The sequence below is a fragment of the Theropithecus gelada genome, chromosome 9 (genome assembly GCF_003255815.1).
Source record: "Theropithecus gelada isolate Dixy chromosome 9, Tgel_1.0, whole genome shotgun sequence".
Classification (NCBI taxonomy): domain Eukaryota; kingdom Metazoa; phylum Chordata; class Mammalia; order Primates; family Cercopithecidae; genus Theropithecus; species Theropithecus gelada.
This window is the reverse complement of record NC_037677.1, coordinates 35,978,054-35,993,100: the sequence shown is the minus strand read 5'-3', so window position 1 is coordinate 35,993,100 and position 15,047 is coordinate 35,978,054. Positions and strand designations below refer to the sequence as shown.

The window sequence follows — 15,047 nt, the reverse complement described above, 5'->3', positions numbered from 1 at the left end:
AGAAATTTTAGAAATAAAATAGTTCATTTCAGAGAGCATTGAAATTGAAGCTCTTTGAAAAGCAAGCGCCTTTTGATGGTGGCTGGAAGTCTCTGGAAGAGCTTTGCTTTCTGGCTAGACTCCATGGCTCACTGAACCTTGGTGAAGAGTGCAAATGTAATTTAACAGAGAGAGAGAGGAGAGGGGAAAAAAAAAAAACAAAACTGAACATTCAATTACAAAAATTAGCAGTATCCAGTAAAATACCCAGTTGAAACTATGGTTTGTAAATCCTACAGTTTCCATTTCTTAGGCTGTGAAATGAGGGAGCTGTCCTAACTTCTGGCTCCAAGCTTGTTAGGCTACTGCAATACCAACATTTGCAGATTAACTGAATTTCAGTCATCCTTGTTCTGTGCTCCCAGCAAAGGAGTACTGGAACAGAGGGCTGGCCCTAAATGGGAACAGAAAAATGCTTGTGGGAAGTGATAGTGATATCTCCTTTTCAGTATTTAAATTTCATCACAGTCCTACCCCGTCAGGAGGCTGAGGCGGGAGGATCCCTTAAGCCCAGGAGTTTGAGGCTGGAGTGAGTTAGCATTGCGCCACTGCACTCAGGGTGACAGAGCGAGACCTTGTCTCAAAAAAAAAAAAAAAAAAAAAAAAAATTATCATTGGAAAGTCATTCATTTAGGTTCCACATTGTCATTCGGTCCTGGTTCTCTTCAGTGGGCAAATATTCCTTTATTAGTAACACCTGAGGGCATACATATACCTGTGTAAATGACTGTTTTTATTTCCCCCAAAATAAGGGCAGAAAGGGATGACGATTCTGTCTCCCTCTCAATTTTGACTCAGGCCAGTCCTGCTCAAACACGTCCAGAACCATCCATTCCCCAGAAAGAGATTTCGCAGCTCTCCCCGGGCACACAGTCCAGCATAAACAAACTCTGGCACAGTCCGACTTTGGCTGCGCCCTGCGGCAGAGCAGAGGCTATGACCAAAATTAAGGCCCCTGGAATCCTGTCCATTGTTAGACCTAAAAGGAGAGGCCACAGGCCATGGGTAACGGAGAACTTTAAAAGGCCAGGAAGAGAGATATAGGGAGGAGAAGGAGGAAGGGCAAAAGAGAAGGGATGAAGACAAAACCGAAAAATGCCGCGTGATTTATACCAGTGCAAGGCAGTGAACTTTGAGCTGAACACAGCCGCCATCATGATGTTGGCAGAGCCTATCGGCTCCCCTCTCTGTTTGGAGAGATGTCAGATAGCTGGCACCCTCATTGTTACATTAGTTATTAATAAACTTCCTTAACAATGGGAGGAAGTGCTAGCATTCAGAGAATGGGAGTGTGTCAACAGCTGAGGACTGAATGTGGACGGATCCCAGGCAATGCCGGGCCCACGTTTAACACAACCTGTTTTCTCCCAGAACGGAAAGTATCAGAGCCAGGGTACAATGACAGACTGCGGGTTTTGGTTCATTTTCTAGTTTTTAAACCCAAGATCCATCACCAGATTCTTCCCAATCTTGCTGACCACACTGCAGATGACTCAATGGACATCTCAGTAATCACATAGCCAAATTCCTATTTGAAAACACAACATATCCCTTAGTTTTGTAGAGAATGGGTCTTTTATGGCCCTAGACTTCCAGTCAAGAAGCCGAGAGCAGCCTCATCATCCCATTTAATAAAGGTTGTTGTCCCATTTTTTCGTTTGGGTGGTTAATGCAACAAGCCACACGACCCTGCAGCACACTGGGTATTTCCTAAGTCGGTTTGTGCTCTTTTCTTTAAAAAGCCTGAGAACAAAAACTAACTCTCCTAACCCCCACTGAAATTGGAACTGTTCTCTGATGGCTGGGCCAGGTGTGGTGGCTCACGCCTATAATCCCAGCATTTTGGGAGGCCGAGGCAGGCAGCTCACTTGAGCTGGAGTTCAAGACCATCCTGGTCATCATGAACATCTCTACTAAAAATACAAAAATTAGCCAAATGTGGTGGTGCACACCTGTAGTCTCAGCTACTCAGGAGGCTGAGGCAGGAGAATAGCAGAGAACCTGGGAGGCAGAGGTTGCACCAAGCTGAGATCATGCCACTGCACTCCAGACTGGGCAACAGAGCGAGACTCCGTCTCAAAAAATTGAATGAATGAATGAGCTGTTTTCTGATGGCAAATCCCCAAAACAACACTTAGAACAAATCTTAGGCTCTTTCCCACTTTCAGACAAGCTACGAAGGGGCCATGTGTCTTCACCTACAATGATACACCCAATTATTGCTGCTTTTGTTGTTATTCCTTTTTTTCTCCCCTCCCATATTTTCTGGAATTTCAAGTAATACAAGATGGGAAGGAAGGAATAAACCCATTCAAGTTCCTACAACATGGATTTTGGATTTTTTTTTTTTTTTTTTTTAAAAACCCTGAACATGTCTTAACCAGATGGTTTGAATTCATAGTTGTCCTCCCAAACTGTACCTGAACCTTCTGGAAATGTGTTACCTGAAGACCTAGCAGCAAAAGCAATAGACGCAGCTACAAATGTGGAAGCAATCACGGGACTGTCACAGGGCAGAGTGAATCCAATGCACCCTGCCTACTCCCCTCCAATGGTCAATAACAGAGGCACTGAGCCCCTGCGCAAATGGATTCAGGACGTGAGTTCCACGACCTTCCTCCCATCTGAATGCCAGTCAGTGCCGGAGGAGGCAGGGATTTCATTCCTTTTCTTCCATCACAGGCTTACAGCTCTGACTCAGATGGTTCACCATCTCTAAGGGTCTCCACTTAAATACAGGTCTAAAGGGTCTCACAGGGGACAGCTCCACATATCACTACTGCAGGATTCAGGGCCCCGATCTCAAGCCTTAATCAATTGCTTTAAGTTGAAGTCATCACCGTTGAGTCACCTGCAATGTGATCAGCAGGACTGTCAAGAATCTGGTGATGGATCTCGGCTTTAAACAATAAAAATGAAGCAAAATCTACAGTCAACTATGTTGACTTTTTTATTTGAAATGCTAATCCGTGGCTCAGGACATTGGTAGATATGGATATTGGCTTCTTTATTTTTTATTTATTTACTTATTTTTGAGACAGAGTCTTGCTCTGTCTCCCAGGCTGGAATGCAGTGGTGGAATTTCAGCTCGCTGTAACCTCTGCCTCCTAGGCTCAAGCAACTCTCCTGCCTCAGCCTCCCAAGTGTCTGGGATTACGGGTGTGTAATTACACACCCGGCTAATTTTTACATTTTTGGTACAGACAGGGTTTCGCCATGTTGGCCAGGCTAGTCTCCAACTCCTGCCCGCCTTGGCCTCCCAAAGTGCTGGGATTACAGGCCTGAGCCATTGTGGCTGGCCTGGCTTCTTTAATAGGTATCAATGACATTCTTCATTTCTTTAGCATCTGAGGCCTCAGATACCAAGTACTAGACTTCAGTAATTTTAAAGGTAATTATGTGTCCTTAAATAGGCAAACCACCTTCAAAGTTACTAACAGTTTATCAACATTTTATGTCTTTTTTTTTTTTTTCATCAATAAGCAGTACACAAACTCTTTGCAGGGACGGGGGCTATAACTTCTTAAAATGCTGTGTATAGTACCTGGCAGAGTTGGGAGCTAGCAGAAATGTTTATACCGCAGAACTCTTGCAGTGTTGTGACATGGCTCAGACACACTATGATTTGGGTACAGATGAGGGTCGGAGGAATGAAAGATAACAAGGATGGACACTACTGCAAGAGGAGACTGACGCGACACAAACTTTAAAGGTCGCATACTAGTGTGATAAAGGCTTACAGTAGAATTTGGGAAAAAACACTGGAGGCAGATCCTATGGGAGGTACCAGCAAGGCCCAAGGTACTGTACACTCTAGGAACATAGAAGATTAGAAGATTCTTTCTCTCTTTTTTCTTTTTCTTTTCTTTTCTTTTTTTTTTTTTAGAGACAGGGTCTCACTCTGTCACCTAGGCTTTAGTATAGTGATGCCGTCATAGCTCACTACAGCCTTGAACTCCTGGGCTCGCGTGATCCTCCAGCCTCAGCCTCCCAAGTAGTGGGAAATACAAGTACGCACCACCATGTCCAGCCATATTAAAAAGATTTTTCTTTTTTGGTACAGATGGGGTCTTGCCATGTTGCCAAGGCTGGTCTAGAACTCCTGGCTTCAAGTGATACCCACATCGTCCCTCCCACCACCTCCGCCGGCCTCGGCCTCCCAAATAGGTGTGAGCTGCTGTGCTGGGCTGAAGATTCCTAAAGCACGCACATGCAGGAGTCTTACTAGTATCCTTCACAATTTATTTTAATTTCAATAACTGTGCATCAAACACCTATTGGGTGTTGGGTACTGGGCAAGTGCTAGAAAAGAAAATTCTGAAATGGTGACTAGTTTCTCAAAATGCTTTTAAGGAACAATTATTAGATACTATCTAATGAGGAGCTGAAAGAGAGAAAACAGTTGACCAAACTGGATACTGGGTTATATGTATCACCTTTTCTGAATGAACGTCAGAAAATAAAATCCAGCAAGTGTAGTAAGAAGAGTGGTAACAATCAGAGCTGTCCTGGAATTGCAAGCAGCGGGGCTTGTCCCCTTTGTGGGAACACATTCTAGGCAAGAGGGCAGAAAGGTAGGAAGAAGGGGGTGGAGATGAGCCAGCCACCTCGATCTTCAGGCCAAGGCTGGATTTCCCCATTGCAAGGGATGTGGAATCAGCCCCTTCCAGATGGCACTGCCAATGCTTTCACTGGGGAAAGCTTTATCCTCCTGGTGCAGGGAAACACGGGTTGCCGTCAGCCATCCCGGTGGGAGGGAGAACAAGATCTAGGGGTGCTAGAAATTCCCTTTGTTCCCTGATGGAATGTTTCCCGTTTGCGGTGTGTTCCTCCACTGTCTTGGTTCTCCTAAGTCACAGGAGGTGGGTGTGGGGCACCCCAAGGAGCCTCCACCCTGGCATTAAAGGATGTTTTCCAGGCTCAAACTTGCAGGGCTGGTAAGAGTGGGACCTGCCCTCGGCTTGAGTCATGGGGCTCTCTCACCTTCTCGCCAGGGTTTCTTCTTGCTCAGCTGTGCAGCTGCAGAAAGGGCTGAGGGCACTGAAGCTGACAATGGGAGCCACTCTGAAAGTGGCCCCAGCTGCTGCTACTAACTCCTAATCACCTTAGCCTGGGGCCCCAGTGCTGAATGATGAAGCGTTTGAAGATCACTTCAATGTCTTGGTATACCCATGCTTATCTATTAGGTGTACAGGTGGATTAGGCAGGAAGATTTTCTTAGGATTTCTCTTCTAGCCCACCAGGTTGATTAGCAATGTCCAGCCTGTGGGCATAGAGACGTACTGCTTTCGAGTCTTAAAGACGCTTGGATTTCATTTCTCTCTGTGTGTGTGTGTTTGAGACAGAGTCTCGCTCTGTTGCCCAGGCTGGAGTACAGTGGCATGATCTCAGCTCACTGCAACCTCTGCCTCCCGAGTTCAAGTGATTCTCCTGCCTCAGCCTCGAAAATAACTGGGATTACAGGTGTGCACCACCATGCTGGCTAAGTTTTGTATTTTTAGTAGAGATGGGCTTTCACCATGTTGGCCAGGCTGGTCTCAAACTCCTGGCCTGAAGCGATCCACCTGCCTTGGCCTCCCCAAGTATTGGGATTACAGGCGTGAGCCACCACGCCCAGCCAGATTTCATTTCTGATGAGTGCATGATGTCAATTTCATTTCAGGAGGTTTGGGGGTCCTGTTCACAGCCTCATCTATAGCTGCTATTAAGGTAAATTGTTGCCTTGGTGCCCCCTGGAGTCTGCCAGATACAAGGGGGCCGGTGCAGATGGACTAGGACATGGGCTTAAAACTGGGCATACTTGGGTTCTATGATCCTGCACAACACACCCACTTCAAGCTTGTCTCTTCCTCAGTAACGAGAGTCTCTCCAATTAGTGTCTAGACCAGCAGCATCAGCCTCACTTGGAAACTTGTTACAGGTGTAAATTCTCAGGCTCTCGCCAGACCCTCAGAATCAGGAGCTCCAGAGGTGTTTTGACAAGCCCTCTAAGCGCTTCCGATGCACGCCGAAGTTTGAGAACCACTGAGCTTCAAGAATCCAAGCTGAAGTCAGCCGGATTCCCTGTGCTAGGGGGAAGGTGGGCTGAGAGATGCAGCCTCTCTAATCTGACACTGGGTTTTCCCGGGGTTAGGAAAAAACGACTGTAGGTTGTGTTTAAAACACAAACAAGGTGTTGGCTCTGACTCTGCTCTGGGTCATTCAGCAGGAGACTGGGAGCGGCTGTAATTCGAGGTAGGGGTCTTGGGCTTTGAATTTCATTCTCTTTGATCCTTGAAGACAACATTCTCTGCAGTCTTCCTGGCAAACTCCCAAGCCTCAGAAAGAATGAGCGTTAAGCCCATTTTTTCGGATGTCACATTTTCGAAGAACCTAAGGCAGGGAGGGGTTGACAGTGAACCCCAGGTGATGTGGCAGAGGCAGATCTAGGTTTATGGGGCTTGAAGCTTATATAATTTTAGTGGTTTTTTTTTTTTTTTTTTTTTTTTTTTGAGGCAGAGTCTTGCTCTGTCGCCCACGATCTCTGCTCACTGCAACCTCTGCCTCCTGGGTTCAAGTGTTTCTCCTGCCTCAGCCTCCTGAGTAGTGGAATTACAGGTGCGCACCAACGCACTCAGCTAATTTTTGTATTTTTAGTAGAGATGAGGTTTCACTATGTTGGCCAGATGGGTCTCTAACTCCTGACCTCAGGTGATCCACCTGCCTCAGCCTCCCAAAGTGCTGAGATTACAGGCGTGAGCCACCGCACCGGCCTTTAGCGGTTCTATTTAAGAAAAATAATACAAAATGTATTATGTTCACAGATTTTATGAAAACACATGACTGTGTGAACACACTGCTAAGGTCCCCTCAGGGCCTCAGCCTGTCCAAGGAGGGGCCCTGAACTTAATGCTCCACTCACCAGAACAGTAACCTCGCCTCTCAGTCCAGGAAGGATGTCTGTCCTCTCTCTGGTCCTTTAAACTTTTTCCTGGCTATGATTGGATCACACCAGCCCAGAAGCTAATGAGACAATTTTTAGCTCCTCTTCCTCTCCTGTCTTTTCCTTTTTGTTATTGTTTACAGCCACTATATATAGTAATATAAATTACCAGGGAAGACTTCTTGCCTTCTTTGCATGGCTCAGAGACAGCTGCACGGTTCCTACATCAATCAGGTTTTTTCTCATGCTGCACTTTTCTTTTTGTTTTGTTTTTTGAGACAGGCTCTCACTCTGTCACCCAGGCTGGAGTGCAGTGCATTGCTCACTGCAGCCTCAACCTCCAGGGCTCAGCGCTCCTCCCTCCTTAGCTTCCCAAGCAGCTGGAACTATGGGTGATGTGCCACCACACCTATTTTTTTTTTTTTTTTGGTAGAGATGGGGTCTCACTATGTTGCCCAGGCTGGTCTTAAACTCCTTGGCCTCAAGTGATTCTCCAGCCTCGGCCTCCCATAGTGCCCAGATTACAGGTGTGAGCCACCATGCCTGGCCACAATGCACTTTTCTAACATTTCCAAACCACAGCTGCCTCCCTCCCTCCCTCCTTCCTTCAAACCCACTCCTCCTCTTGCCATTTCAGTGAATGGCACCCCCCTTTTTAAGTCAGCCAGATCCAGGACCTTGGAACTCCTCTGTCCCTCCCAACATCAAAAGACAAAATGACATGGCCAAGGCTGGCGGAAGCGGACGGCGGAACCAGATCTCTGACTCGCAATTTCAAAAGGCCCTGAATGGAGAAACCACGCCCTGTGACACGATGGAGACAGTATTCTGCATTTGTAAAAGCCGGAAAAACCCACCTGGGAGTAGAATGCAGTGTCTCCTGGCACCAGATCCTGAAATTCACAACACACGAGTGGGTACATGAGCGGACTCCACTTGTCCACCCTTGGACCTGACATTCCCGACAGCTTGCCATTGGCATTCTGAAAGGCTCTGGGGGGTACCTGAAGACACTTCAGTGTGACCAGCAGGCCTTCCTGCACTGCGTGGTTCTACTGATTTTTTTTTTTCCCCCTTCCATTATTTGATGCTTCGGAGCAGTTTTCTCAGATTCGCATTTGGATCCCAAACTTGGTCTGGAAAGCAGAGCCAGCTTTGGAGCAGCTCGTCCAGCAGTCTCCCCTGCTGCAGCTCTCCCCACCTTCCTGGGTCCCCTCTGGGGTCCCAGCCATGCTCAGGGGGGCATCCCTCCAGCTGGCCTCTGCCTACCTGAAGACAGCAGGCTGCCGCTGCTGCCGCTGATGATCTTCCCCTTGCTGCCCATGTTGGCCAGCTTCGAGGTCTTTAGCGTCCCCGTCTCGGTCAGGTCGATGGCGATCTCACTCAGGCTGCGTGCCGCATGGATTTTGGACTGGAATGGAAAGGGAAGCAGGTCAAAGAAGTGACGCTCACCTTGCGGAGGGGACAGTCATCCCTCGCCGGCCCCTGCTCACCGTCTTGACATTCCACAAAGGGACTTATCTCCCTGACTGACGTGCAGCATTTTTGTTTGCATCCCTTGGCCTAATCATTAATCACCAAAACTCTCTGCAAAGAGCAGAAGCAGCTCGAGAGCTGCACCGAGGGAGGATGTTCTAAGCCTCTGATTCTGTAGGCTGCACTGCGGTGTGCTTAAGACAATGTCCTGATTTAGGAAAAGTGACAGTCTCATTGAACCTTATTATTCCCAGCCACAAAACAGGGTAGATGCCACTCAGCACCCAGGGGTTGGTTCGGGTCAAAGGAGAGAAAGTGTGGGAAGGGTGTTCCTCCCCTCCCAACTCCCCTGTCCTCCCTTCTTCCTCCTTGTCTTCCTGGCACACAGCTCTCAATAAACACCGTGGTTATAATTATTTGGTGCTTAAACAAGGAGGATAAAATGGTTTTCAGTGTTGTGAAAGACATAAACTAAGCCTCTTAAATGGTTTGCCATGTGGTCACAGAAAGTTTAGCTGATGGAGAAGTGACAGTGGTTCTCCAGCTTGGGCAACATAGCAAGATCCCATCTCTACAAAAAATAAAAAAATTAGCCAGGTGTGGTGGTGCATGCCTGTAGTCCCAGCTACTTGGGAGACTGAGACAGGAGGACTGCTTGAGCCCAGGAGTTGGAGGCTGCAGTGAGCTGTGATTGCACCATTGCACCCCAGCCTGGGCAACAAAGTGAGACCCTGTCTCTTAAAAAAAAAGAGAGAGAAATGACAATGACAGCTCTTTAGACTTGCAATCACAGGGTGCAGGATTGTGGAAAAACTGCTCATTTGGATTCTGGGGTCCCACCAATGAATGTGTGACATGGTGCTTTGCTTGTATTTTGACACCTAAGTGCGTGTGCCCGACACTCCCTTTAATCCACGTTGATTGGCTCTATTTGGTTAAAAGTCACAGCAGGAGAGAATAATTAGAAAAAAGGTCTGTGTTCACATTTACATTCCTAAAAGCAGTGGTTTTTAAATTTATTTTATTTTTTTTTTGGAGACAGAGTCTCGGTCACCCAGGCTGGAGTGCGGTGGCCCAGTCTTGGCTCACTGCAACCTCTGCCTCCTGGGTTCAAGTGGTTCTCCTGCCTCAGTCTCCTAAGTAGTTGGGATTACAGGTGTCCACCACCACGCCCAGCTAATTTTTGTATTTTTAGAAGAGACAGGGTTTTGCAGTGTTGGCCAGGTTGGTCTCAAACTCCTGACCTCAAGTGATCTGCCTGCCACAGCAGCCTAAAGTGCTGGAATTATAGGCGTGAGCCACTGCGCCCAGCCAAAGCAGTGGTTAAAGCAGTGGTTTTTATAAGGCTACCTGCTCCAGTTTCCACCTTCGGTAGTGACAATGTGTTTGCATTTCCCACACGTGTGTCAAATGTCTGCTTGTTTTCTTCTTCAGGAAATCAACTTTTTGTGAGTGTGCTTGGGCGACAGGCTTTGCCAGTACGCTGAACTTCATGAAAACAACTAGAAATGGTCACTTGCTCATCTGTCCTTTCTGCGGCCACCGTCTACAGCACACGCATGGGTGGAACTGGGTGAGGTTGATCATTGTAGCTTCCTGCCTGGCCTGTGGAACACAAGGTCGTTCCCACGCAGGAGAAAGCAGGTGTAGGGGCAGTAGCGAAGACCATGGAGGGGTGTGGACCCACCGCTCCTGGATGCCCTGTGTACAGCCTTCCTTCCGCGCCCAGGGGGGCCCAGGGGCCCTTACTGTCCAGCCAGGGCTGTCTGAACGCCTGCAGCTCTGCGCTTCCTCTGCCCTCGATGTTGCTGTCCACACTGGCAAGGACAACTTCCGACCTCATGTTAACATGATGGAAGTCCGTGGGCGGGAGGAAACGCTGAGACATGGTGCTTGTTTTCTTCACCTAGTGTGAACTGTCTTCTTCCTCCTCCTCCTCCCCACCCCATGAGCCTTTCCTCGACTTATGCTTCCTTCCTAACCTCAACGTTTTTCCTTGCATTCAGACCCAAGACGACTTCCTCAGGTGAGTTTTCTTGTTCATAAAACAATCCTGGCTGCCAGGCCCTCGAAGGATTTTGGCTTGCCGCAGAAGGAAGGAAAAGGGCCTTTGATTTCAATTTGACACAGCCTATCAATTGCACCCATCTGGTTGAGTTTTACCCTCTAAGCAAGCATGGCGAGTACAATCCATGACTTCCTTTCTTACTGCACCACTCTGTTACGGAGACCCAGGTTCTAATAAAAAGTAGCCCACTCCCAAACGGTGATGTAACAATAACTCACGAAGGCCTAGACCAATTCAGCGCTGGGCGAAGGGTCTGGGCTCTGAAGTCAGAATGACCTGAGTTAGAGCCGGGCGTCGTGGCTCAAGCCTGTAATCCCAGCACTTTGGGTAGGCCGAGGTGGGTGGATCACTTGAGGCCAGGTATTTGAGACCAGCCTGGCCAATATGGCAAAACGCTGTCTCTACTAAAAATACGAAAATAAGCCGTGCGTGGTGGTGCATGCCTGTAATCCCAGCTACTTGGAAGGCTGAGGCAGAAGAATCTCTTGAACCCAGGAGGCGGAGGTTGCAGTGAGCCGAGATCACGCCACTGCCTGATCTCATTCCAGTCTGGGTGCTAGAGTGAGACTCTGTCTCAAAACAAGACCTGAATTAGAACCTTGGCTCTTCCCAGTGAATCACTATCGGACTTTGACCCTTCACCTTCCTGATCCTCAGATACGCGTTTGTAAAATGGAGGTCTTAAAATCCACATCCCAGAGCTGAGATAACGAAAGTAGACAATTTATGTAAAGGCCATCGCAGTAAGAATAGGATCTGCATTGGGGCCTGGCTGTAATTTGCTAACCGAGGTTAGACTGATGGCCCAACCAGATGTTTTGAGGACCTCATAAATCACATGAAAAACTTGTCCCCCTTGTCATACCAGAACTCTTGCCACACATCATTCTTAAAACAAAAATATGAAAACAAAAGGCATCCTTCCTAAAAGAGACTAGATTCCTGGAAGCTTTAGGAAGCCACTGGATTTTTTTTTTTTTTTTTTGAGACAGAGTCTCACTCTGTTGCCCAGGCTGGAGTGCAGTGGCGCGATCTCGGCTCACTGCAACCTCTGCCTCCCGGGTTCAAGCAATTCTCCTGCCTCAGCCTCCTGGGTAGCTGGGACTACACGTGTGGGCCACCACGCCTGGCTAATTTTTGTATTTTTAGTAGATACAGGGTTTTGCCATGTTGGCCAGGCTCGTGTCAAACCCCTGACCTCAGGTGATCCGCCCGACTCAGCCTCCCAAAGTGCTGGGATCACAGCCATGAGCCACTGTGCCTGGCCTAGATTCTTTCTAGAATGGAAATATCACAGTGACATAACAGACTAGGTGGAGAGGACCGGGAGGACATGGGCATTGTCAGGGAGAGTCTCTCTTTGCAAGGCAGGTCTCTGGGCCAAACTTAAGGAGTCCCCAGACTCCAGAACATTTTGCTCTGGGAGTCTTGCCTGATACATGTGACTCGGTCTTCTGACACTGTGGGAACAAAACTTCAATGTCCCTGTCCCCCTTTGACCCTAAATAAAATGGAGAACTGCATCAGGGAGAAACAAAAAAGATTAGGAAGAAGGAAAGACGTTTGGATTGGGGGCCAATTCAAGAAGTCCCCACTCTGAGTTCAGAGGGAAAAGTGTCTAACGTTGACTCTAAACATTTTGAGCTTTCAAATATTTTCCTGCAAAGTCTCTAAGACATTCCTTGGCTCTGGGCTTCCGAGGCTGCTGGGATCTAGCAGACAACATTTCTGATCTCTGGGGTCAGCACAGAAGTTACCAATTACAATTGGTGCCTGCGCAGCTTCTCATTCTGAAGGAGCTACAAATAACCAACCAGCACAGCCTCCCTCCGCCCTGTCTTAGATGGTAGAATGGTTTCTTGATGCATATGCGTGGAGAGCTGATGGAGGGAGGAAGGGCGGCGGGGGGAGAGACAGGCAGAGAGAAAGGAGGAGAGATTTCCTTAAATGATTTGCACAGTGACCCTGAAAGAAGAAAATAACCGAGTGTCAGGGAAGCCCCTGAACGCTCATGGCTCCCCACCCTTGCACTGGTCTCTCTGGGTTGATAAACACCATTTAGGGGGCCTGGGCTTTGCTGAAGCTCTTCAGAGAAAGGAATGGTTGGCACGTCCCAGTATAGTAGAGTGTGAGCAGTGACCAGGATGCCAGCCAGAACTGGCTGCCTAGAAATATTACGAAGCTCTCTGTCCCAGCCCTGTTGGCCATCACTCACCCAGAGGCCGTGCTGCCCATCAGAGATGAATCACATCACTGTTCTATAAAGAACATTCCGGAAACAAAAAGGTGTTGTAATGTAATTCCCAAAGGGTATGTCATCATCTCTGATTTAATTTGCGGACCTTTTAGAGAATTTAAACTTCAAGCAAGTGTTGGCCAGGGATAGTATGCTAGATTAACAATGACATTAGTAAAAGATGGCACGTATTTCCTCAAGCAAGTTCACAAACGTGGTGCCATTTGACCAATCACTAGTTGAGGTCAGGAATTTCCTTTGCTGCTAATTGGGGAAGGAAAGCACCAATGATGAAAGACCCACCCAGGGTCCCAGAGCTGGAAAAGAGGCCTCCAGTTCCCACGTAGAGGGTCGCGATCCTCACCTATCACTGCAGGCTGGGGAATCGGGTCCTGTGAGAAGTGTGAGGGCTCTAGGGCATATGTGAGCATGCCAGGCTTCCTGGGAAATGTTCTCCTTGTCCTCCTGGGAGCATGGGCATTTTCTTCAGTCCCCAAGGGTTACTTTTACAAAAGGGACAGCTGAAACATTCCTGATGCTATGGGCATTTGGTTTTGCCTCCTAAAAGACACGTCTTGTTACTAAGTCATCTACAATAATTCTTTTTTCTTTTTTTTTTTTTTGAGATGGAGTCTCACTCTGTCAACCAGGCTGGAGTGCAGTGATGTGATCTCAGCTCACTGCAACCTCTGCCTCCCGGGTTCAAGCAATTGTCCTGCCTCAGCCTCCCCAGTAGCTGAGATTACAGGTGCCTGCCACGATGCTCGACTTTTTTTTTTTTTTTTGTACTTTTACTAAAGATGGGGTTTCCTCATGTTTGCCAGGCTGGTCTCGAACTCCTGACCTCAAGTGATCAGCCCTCCTCGGCCTCCCAAAGTACTGGGATTACAGGCATGAGCCATGGCGCCTGGCCAATCATTTCTCTTTAAGATGTACTTGCTGTGTCAGTGAGTTGACCTGTTAGCCTGTTGAATAACAAGGCTTGCCAACTGCAGGAGACCATCTTCCAGGGTGTGGTGGGAAAGCCATAAAACAAGCTTCTTGAGATGCTCAAGAGACCCCCTATGCAAAAACCAGAGCAGAGGGGAGGAGCTTGAACAACCAACGCTGTGCTATTCTCAAGGCGAGATACGCGTTTTCCTCCTTCCACACTGTGGTACAGTGAGTGGGGGGTCTGCCCTCAAGGGGAATTGGCAGTGGGGTTCAGGAGCATTGCCCAATCCCCTAACCTGCAGCATCCATCACCCAACCATAGAGGATGAAATTAATGTTCTCAGGTGTCCACCTCCAACTCTTGCCCCTGGACAGCAAAACCCTGACACGCACCCACTGTGTCAATATCAAGCATGAGTCAAAAACCTTTGGCCGCATTTCTTTTGATCTAATCGAACTTCAAATCCTTGTGCTAGGACTAGGACCCATCAATGCCAGAAGAGCTGTGGAGAATACTCTCATTATTCCTAACAACACAAATTCTCTGTCCTGCACTCATTCATCCCAGAAAATGGCCAAAAAGGGGGTCAGAAAGAAGTAGAGGACAAAATATTTTACAAAGGAGAAAATGATGGCTGCAGGGGACAGACCCCGATTTAAAACTGAATTATAACTAAAAGGATTGTTTCATTTCTTCCTGTTCTCTTTTTTTGTTTTCTTTTAGTAGAGACGAGGGTCTCACTATGTTGCCCAGGCTTGTCTCAAATTCCTGAGCTCAAGTGATCCTCCTGCCTTGGCCTCCCGAAGTGCTGGGACTAGAGATGTGAACCACTGTGCCCAGCCCTGTCCTCTTTTCTATCTTTCTCTTATCACCTCTCCCTTGATCCTCAACTCACTCACTCTCCTCTTCCCCAGAAAAAGAGAAACCCCTTAAAATATGGATAAGATGGCAAAAGAGAAAGAACCCGAGAGGGCACCGATGCAGTGACCCTTGTGCCCAGTAAGTGGAGCGTCCTGCCACCTTCTCCCAAGAACTCACACGATGGAGGGAAATCCTCAGAAACTGCTAGAAATCACTAGCCCGGGGCCCAGGGTGACCTCAGTCTGTATTCCCCAAGCCAAAGCCAGCAGGATCTTGACAGAAGCTGCAGGGCCATCTTGGCAGGGCTCTTCCCCTGAGGGAGAATGAATGGGAGCGGCTTGTGGGGGGCTGACAGGGGAGTCTGGGGAGACAGGGCTGGAGGAAGAGGGGGCAGAGTGTTGATATAAGCCCTGTGTGAACCAAGGAGACGTCATCCTCTCACCCACCAGAAAACGCAGCTGCGTGCCCAGAGTCGGGGGTGGTGACATCTCCTTGGAGGAGGACTGTTTAC

General features: G+C 48.1%; 1 protein-coding gene across 6 annotated transcripts in view; it reads right to left on the bottom strand.

Annotated features, from left to right (window-relative positions):
- Nucleotides 1-15,047, bottom strand: part of FRMD4A (FERM domain containing 4A) — a 695,424-nt gene that overhangs the window by 42,197 nt on the left and 638,180 nt on the right. For all 6 annotated transcript variants that reach the window (XM_025395888.1, XM_025395887.1, XM_025395886.1 and 3 more), the window contains one exon: nt 8,231-8,372. In XM_025395888.1, coding sequence (XP_025251673.1) covers nt 8,231-8,372 — 142 coding nt within the window. The remainder of the gene's footprint in view (nt 1-8,230; nt 8,373-15,047) is intronic.